The sequence below is a fragment of the Carya illinoinensis genome, chromosome 1 (assembly GCF_018687715.1).
Source record: "Carya illinoinensis cultivar Pawnee chromosome 1, C.illinoinensisPawnee_v1, whole genome shotgun sequence".
Lineage (NCBI taxonomy): Eukaryota > Viridiplantae > Streptophyta > Magnoliopsida > Fagales > Juglandaceae > Carya > Carya illinoinensis.
In genome coordinates, this window is record NC_056752.1 from 33888844 (window position 1) to 33896559 (window position 7716).

Genomic DNA, 7716 nt, shown 5'->3' on the forward strand with positions numbered 1-7716 from the left:
ATATTTGTTAATATCGGGATTGTAATATTGATTTTACTATAAATTAAAATTTGAAAAATATTGATCTTTCTTATTAGTGGGTAATCTAATTGTTTTGTTTAGATATTGTGGCCACTAATAAAATAAATTTTAAATTTTATATGAAATTATATTAATCAGATTAAATAGATTATGTGAATTAACTCAACCTATTTACATGAAACGAATTGAAATGAGTCATACTATGTTAATTAATTTCTAATTCTTTATTAAACGAATCAAAATGAGTAACATTGCATAGCCTATTATTTAAATATGTCATGTTAGGGTTTAAAGATTTAACACATTTACCTTAATAGATCGATTTCAAATTGAGCTATATAATCAAATATCCATAACTTAATACAATATGAACAAGAACTGTACACAAATTGCCACACCTATTCCCTAATTTGCATATTGAAGTACCTAACATACTTTTTTTTAGGTGAGATATAAAGGAAAAAAAAATTGACTCTGTATATTAAATATAAATATTTAAAAAAGAAAAAGGTTACACAATTTCTTATTATTCACACAATTTTTACACATTATATTTTTTTAATTTTTATTATTATTTTATTTTATCAAATATTTAATATATAAATAATAAATAGAAGAATTCAATTAATTTAAGAAAAATAAATTTAAAAAATTAAAAAATATTAAAAAAATTAAATTTTTTTATAAAAATATGTTGTATGAAGATTAGGACGAATGACTAGCATGGCTCTAAAAAAGAAAGGATAAAATTAAAATCTGCAACTTGTGTGGTCTAGCCACCTCCGCAAAATTACCTAATACTCCAACTCCCACCAACAAAAGGGCTAAATTGGTACTTTCACCAGCCGAAGCAACTCCTATAACTATAACCCAGATTTCGCAGCATTTCCTTGTCCTATCCTCTCTCCCTCTTCTTCTTCTTCTTCTGTACCACTCTCTCTGTCTCTCCTCTCTCTCTCTCTAGAAATGGATCCCGTAAGCGATTGGGGAAACACACCTCTCCACACCGTCGACCCAGAAATCCACGACCTCATCGAGAAGGAGAAGCGCCGCCAATGCCGCGGTATTGAGCTTATCGCCTCGGAGAACTTCACCTCCTTTGCCGTCATCGAGGCCCTCGGCAGCGCCTTGACCAACAAGTACTCTGAGGGCATGCCCGGTAACCGTTACTACGGAGGTAACGAGTTCATCGACGAGATCGAGAACCTTTGCAGGTCTCGCGCCCTACAGGCCTTCCATCTCGATCCCACCAAGTGGGGCGTCAATGTCCAGCCCTACTCCGGCTCACCTGCTAACTTTGCTGCCTATACGGCGGTGCTCCAACCCCACGACCGCATCATGGGTTTGGATCTTCCTTCCGGCGGTCACCTCACCCATGGCTACTACACCTCCGGAGGGAAGAAGATCTCGGCTACCTCGATTTACTTCGAGAGTCTACCCTACAAGGTGAATTCCACCACTGGGTATATCGATTACGATAAGTTGGAGGAGAAAGCCTTGGATTTCAGGCCCAAGTTGATCATTTGTGGTGGAAGTGCTTATCCCAGGGACTGGGATTACGCCAAGTTCCGCTCTGTCGCCGACAAGTGCGGCGCGCTGTTGCTTTGTGACATGGCTCACATTAGTGGTCTTGTTGCTGCTCAGGTATATGATCTTTTATTTTTTATTGCTGGTTTCTTTTGATCTCTTTGTGATTTGATTGGTTATTGCTATATTCTCTGGGATTAGATCTGTATGTCACAGTTAGGTTGCTTTAAGAAGGAAGAATTTATCAAATTCTTGATCTGTGAATTTTCTAAATCCAATCATATTTGTTAGTTTGCGGACCTGACCTTTTAGCGATTGGTTGTGTAGATCTGCGTTTGCTCGGTACGTACGCATTTAACAATCATTTGCAATGATGTGATGCGAAATCGTTCCTCAGCTTTTGGATGCATTGTATTATATTTTTAGTAGATCGTAAAAGTATGTTGTGGGAAGGAAATAGTTGAGTGTCTGGTTTCATGACGGGATTGTAGTGCCGGATCTGGAATAATTGTTCCGGGAGAGTGTAGCTCTCTATTGAAAGGCTGTGCTTTCTATTACACTACCACATGCAGTGGACATGCAAGTTCGGACCTGCCATAGTAACATCCCCCCTAGGAAAAAATAAAGATGAGTATGAATGTGGAAATATATTGTTGTTAGTGCTTTATCCTGTGTAATTTGGTTAGATGTCAATTTGATCCTTGAAAATTTGTTTATAAGTAAATGGCTTGTCAATTTTAATTTTTATAAGTGAATGGATTGATTCTGGTTGCTTGCAAAATATGCTGAGCTCTGGAGGTATTATGAATCTGTCTTTTTTACTAGGCTTCCTTTTTTTTCTTAATTGTTCTTTTTGTCCTGTACAGTCTCAGAATTTTTTTGTCGGAAATATGTTCAGAGCTTGGCACGAAGTCTTGATTTCAAATCCTACAAACAAATAATTCCTTTTTTTTCTTAATTGTTCTTTTTGTCCTGTACAGTCTCAGAATTTTTTTGTCGGAAGTATGTTCAGAGCTTGGCACGAAGTCTTGATTTCAAATCCTACAAACAAATAATGAATTAAATTATTGGATCCCTCCTACACAGCATCTTTGGATAGCAAATCTATTAGAGCTTTGAAATATTGGCGTTGTCATTTATACATGGATCTTAGGTTCCTAATTAACTTTTCAAGACCTAGGTGTTTCTTGTCTAAGCATATGCTTTTCTTGTTGAGTGTAGGAAGCTGCGAATCCCTTTGAATTCTGTGATATAGTTACCACCACAACCCACAAGAGCTTGAGGGGTCCTAGGGCTGGTATGATCTTCTACAGGAAGGGGCCTAAACCAGCCAAGAAGGGCCAGCCAGAGGATGCAGTTTACGACTTTGAAGACAAGATCAACTTTTCTGTTTTCCCCTCTCTTCAGGGTGGTCCCCACAATCACCAGATTGGTGCCTTGGCTGTTGCTCTGAAACAGGCCACGTCACCTGGGTTCAAGGCCTATGCCAAACAGGTCAAGGCCAATGCAGTTGCCCTTGGAAACTACCTGATGAGCAAGGGATACAAACTTGTCACCGGAGGAACTGAGAACCACCTTGTCCTGTGGGATCTTCGGCCTCTTGGGTTGACTGGTAAAAGAAACGATATTTTAGTCCAGTAAATGTAACTTTTGTGAGCATTGGTTCCACTAATACAATTCTAATATGTTAATGGTGTTCTTGCAGGCAATAAGGTCGAGAAGCTTTGTGACTTGTGCAATATCACCGTGAACAAGAATGCTGTGTTTGGTGATAGCAGTGCTTTGGCTCCTGGAGGAGTACGAATTGGTGAGAACTACCAGATAAAACTAGTTTTATTTTAACAGTCTTCTAGTGATTAACTTTGAGACGAAATGAAAGTATTTACAAAAAATGTGATGTCAGTCCGAGGTTAAGATGTCTTTAAATATTTTCTCTTTTAACGGTTGTATGCATACCTTGGTAGAATGACTTTTAAGAGAGAACTTGACTTGTATGAAAGTTTGATAACTGAAATTGCCATGATATAAAACAACATTCATGGGACAGTTCGTTCATGCAATTAGGCTTCTTTGGTTATAGTTTTCATTTATTTTTTTCCTTTCACATGATAATATGCATTGCAATTGTTGTTAGTATTTTAATTGTTGGGCATCCTTTTTCTGTCATGGATAAGTAACAGTGAGTGTTTTCTGGCAGGAACCCCGGCCATGACTTCAAGAGGGTTGGTGGAGAAGGACTTCGAACAGATAGGAGAGTTCCTTCACCGGTCAGTGACTATCACCTTGAGCATCCAAAAGCAGTATGGAAAGTTATTGAAGGACTTCAACAAGGGCCTGGTTAACAACAAGGACATTGAGAGTCTCAAGGCTGATGTTGAGAAGTTCTCAGCCTTGTTTGACATGCCCGGCTTCCTGATGTCCGAGATGAAGTACAAGGATGAGGTCTAGAGCTTGTTCATTGCTATTAGTATATTTGTTTACTAAACCCGTCCACGCAAGGGCAAAAAAGAGAAGGCTTCGTTTGGCTGTTGTCCTCTGTTTTTTGATGGTTTTGTTGGTCGGGGTTATATGGGAGTTTGATATCATATCCTCTCAGTAGCATCTCGTCTTACCTTGTTTTCTAATCATTTCTTTTGTGACGTGGGGAAATTATTACCAAAAAAAAAAATCATGTGCTTTTCCCACCTACTAATGAACAATAAATTCCAATTTCTTTAGTTTTTCTTCTTTTTTCCTTTTTTTTTTTTCCTTTTGGAATTAATGATTGGGGATATAATATATATACGTGCCTTTCCTTTTCCTTCAGTTTTTTATCCTTTTTTTTTTTTTTAAAGTTCCCTTTTACCTTAACATTCTGGCCATATAGGTTTCCACAACTTCCCAAAGACTAATCTTTAAAGGATCTTAGGATATGAACGTCCAAGCGTTCTGTTCTGATATATATATATATATATATATATATATATTTAAAGAGAAATGCTATGCGAAAAGGAAAACAAAACATAAAATAAATAAAACAACTCAACACCATCTCGCCCCACCCAACAACGCCTCTTCAAATTAGGGGTGTGCATCCGGACCGGATTTTTTTCCGGTCCGGTCCAGAAATCCGGATCCGGATGAATTTGGGCGGTTATCCGCCCGGATTACATTCGGGCGGTTTTTATAAATTCGGATCCGGTTACGGATCCGGTTTTATAACCCGGTAATCCATAACTGGGTTATACAGATTTAATTTTTTTTTTTTTTTTGCCAACACCGTTCAACTTCAAACTAACTTCGTATTCCCCTAAAGTACCAATTTTTGGACTCAGCGATTTGGCCAGCCGGAGAGCAGTTTCGACGGCGACGGGAGTTTCATAGCCGGTTTCTGGTTGCCAATAAGGAAGCAGCCGGAGATTTAGCCGGGGTGGGTATGCCCGAGATGCGAATCGTAGTATATCGTATATACACTACGTACGTACGTAAACATTACTGATCCAATACAGCCATTTCAGGGGTGGCAAACGTGCCAAGCCAAATACGGATTTCAGACACCCACTTGCCCCAGCTCCGCATTCGGATGCTCTGTAGACATGGTGTTTGCTGGAGTATCAGGGTCTTTTAGGTGCTCCCTGCTCTGGGGATTGGGGATTCGGTATTTTGGAAGAATTGGAAGAAGTGGGCGTGGACGGCGAAGCTTTGAGTGAGACGGTGCTGCTTGCAGGTTCTGAGTTGTTCGTTTCTACCATTGTAGGAAAGACCCAATTTGAAGATTCTTTTGAGAAACATATGATACACTATACAGAGGGGGCTAGATGTGTGTGTATATATATACAGACACTGGCGTCCTTAATTAGCGTCGGTGGAGATGACGGCGGTGGTGGTGATGGAGGTGGTGTCCACGAGGGGACCTGGGGTTGAGGAGAAGGGTTTGTGAGTATTTGTCGATTCACTGATTCAGGTGAGACTTGAGACGAGATTGACCGTTGACGCCCAAAAAAAAAACAAAAATCCGGATATCCGGATTGACTCCGGTTATCCGCCCGGGTTTAAAAATCCGGATCCGGATCCGGTTTTGGCCTGATATCCGGATTCGGATCCGGATTCGGATGCACACCCCTACTTCAGATGCCTACCTGCCATTGGCTTCCAACCAGATAAAATTTGGCAATAAAAGATCTCATGGATCATGCTACAAAATTCTCTGAATGGTTTACAGACAAGCATGATTGGAATTTTAAGGATTGAATGAGAGAGAGGAGAAAAGAACAGAAAAAGACAAAAAAAACTTGAGTGCTTGTCGACAGAATCATCAACACGCAATCTCTGTAGCCAAATGCTAGTAAGAGTACGAGAGTATTTGGCTTCAATAAATTTTAATTAAAATTTAGTTAAAAATTTATTTTTATAAATTTTAATTAATTATTTTTTATAATATTAAATAATAGACTCAATAAATTTTTTACTATTCTATTAAAATATTAATTTTAAATTTTTTATATATTTTAATTCTAATTATAATTTGAATATGATTATATTAAATATTAATTAATCTTTTAATCTAGCTAGCCGGTTTTCAATTATTATAAATGAAAGTAATGTTTCTAACATTATTTTATTTGAAAAAATTAAAACAATTATAACAAAAATCCAAATTGGGCAACAGACGGTAGATTGGCAGTAATATTCAGCTACTACGAGAGAGAACTGGAAGTATAGTAATATTCGGCTACTGCAGGAGAGAATTAGAAGTAGTATTTCTCTAAAAATAATATTTGGCTAGAGTTTTTCCCTCAACAAATTTGGCCAGCCATCTAGTTGATGACCAAATTTACTATAGATTTATCGAGCCCATTGTAGCATAATATTTCACATTTTAACTATTCTTTGACTATAATTTAGCTTTGTTGAGTCCACTACTAGTACTCTTAGTAGTGGCCTCAATAAAATTTAATTAAAATTTAGTTAGAAAATTTATTTTTATAAATTTTAGCTAGTTACTTTTTACAACACTAAATAATAGGCTCAACAAATCTTTCTCTATTATATTAAAATATTGATTTTAAACTTTTTATTATTTTAATTCTAATTGTAGTTTGAATATGAGTATATTAAATATTATGGTTGCATTAAAGTTTATTGTTGTATTAAAATTTATGGTGTTTGTTTGTAATCAATCTAGTAAACATATAAGCTAAAAATTTGTGCGCAATGTAGATTGAGATGCAGTGAGTTATATGCCGCTAAAAAAACTAAAAATAATATCATCAACGTGTGGTCCAGTGAATTATAAAAACAGGCATCAGTCCATTAATATGAACCCCATTGAAGTGCTTTAAAGTTCAAAGTGAGGGAGAGGAAATGTAGAGAATATTGAATTTTTCTTCAACTATTTCTTCTTGCACGGGAGAGAATGAGATAGCGGGAAATGAATATTTTAATCCAAAAATAATATTTTGTCAGCCTCTTCCACTCAATAAATTTGGCCAGCCATATAGTTGATGGTTAAATTTATTGTTCGTTTGTTGAGCTTATTATTATAATTTATTTTACATTTTAACTATTCTTTAACTAAAATTTAATTTTATTGGGCCCATTACTACTGCTCGGGATATATACCAAACAGCTTACAACTGCCAGCTCCCTTATATTTCACTTCTTTTTTCAAAAGCAGTGTCTATGGTTTCCAGGATGCTCTGCTTAACTGCTACTACAGGAAGTTTCATGTTGCATTTCATACTAAATGAGGGATGCATCATGGTGGGAACACGCGAGGAAGTTAGATCTTCGATCCTCATCCAAAACATGCTTCTTCATCCAATCAACATTGTCAGCATTATGATCAGTAAGAACCAACTGAATCCATAAGGGGTCCGATTGAAGGTGATGCGTCAAAGTTAATGGAGAAAGCTCAAGAAGATTTTGAAATTCGAATCGTCATCTCATTACCTAAAGGAAAATACTATATGTCTGTTCGGTAAGGACGTGATACTCCCCCTTGTGAAGAGGAATTTGATAGTACCTTTGCAGCCACTTGATGCATATACCCCACCCAAGTGCGGCATGGCTCTGGTTTTTCGTTGTTTCTTTGACTGTCTGTTGTATATATAAGATTAATGTAAAAAGCTTGTAACAATGGATTTTTATGTTCTGTTTGTTTTCTCATTTTCTCTCAATCTTCCCTTA

General features: G+C 37.0%; 1 protein-coding gene across 1 annotated transcript; it reads left to right on the forward strand.

Annotated features, from left to right (window-relative positions):
- The first annotated feature begins 903 nt into the window (after positions 1-903).
- Positions 904-4265, forward strand: LOC122315742 (serine hydroxymethyltransferase 4). Its single transcript, XM_043131865.1, has 4 exons — positions 904-1665; positions 2770-3160; positions 3254-3355; positions 3746-4265. The coding sequence occupies exons 1-4, from the start codon at positions 988-990 to the stop codon at positions 3994-3996; spliced, it is 1422 nt and encodes a 473-aa protein (XP_042987799.1). The 5' UTR covers positions 904-987; the 3' UTR covers positions 3997-4265.
- Positions 4266-7716: the final 3451 nt, after the last annotated feature.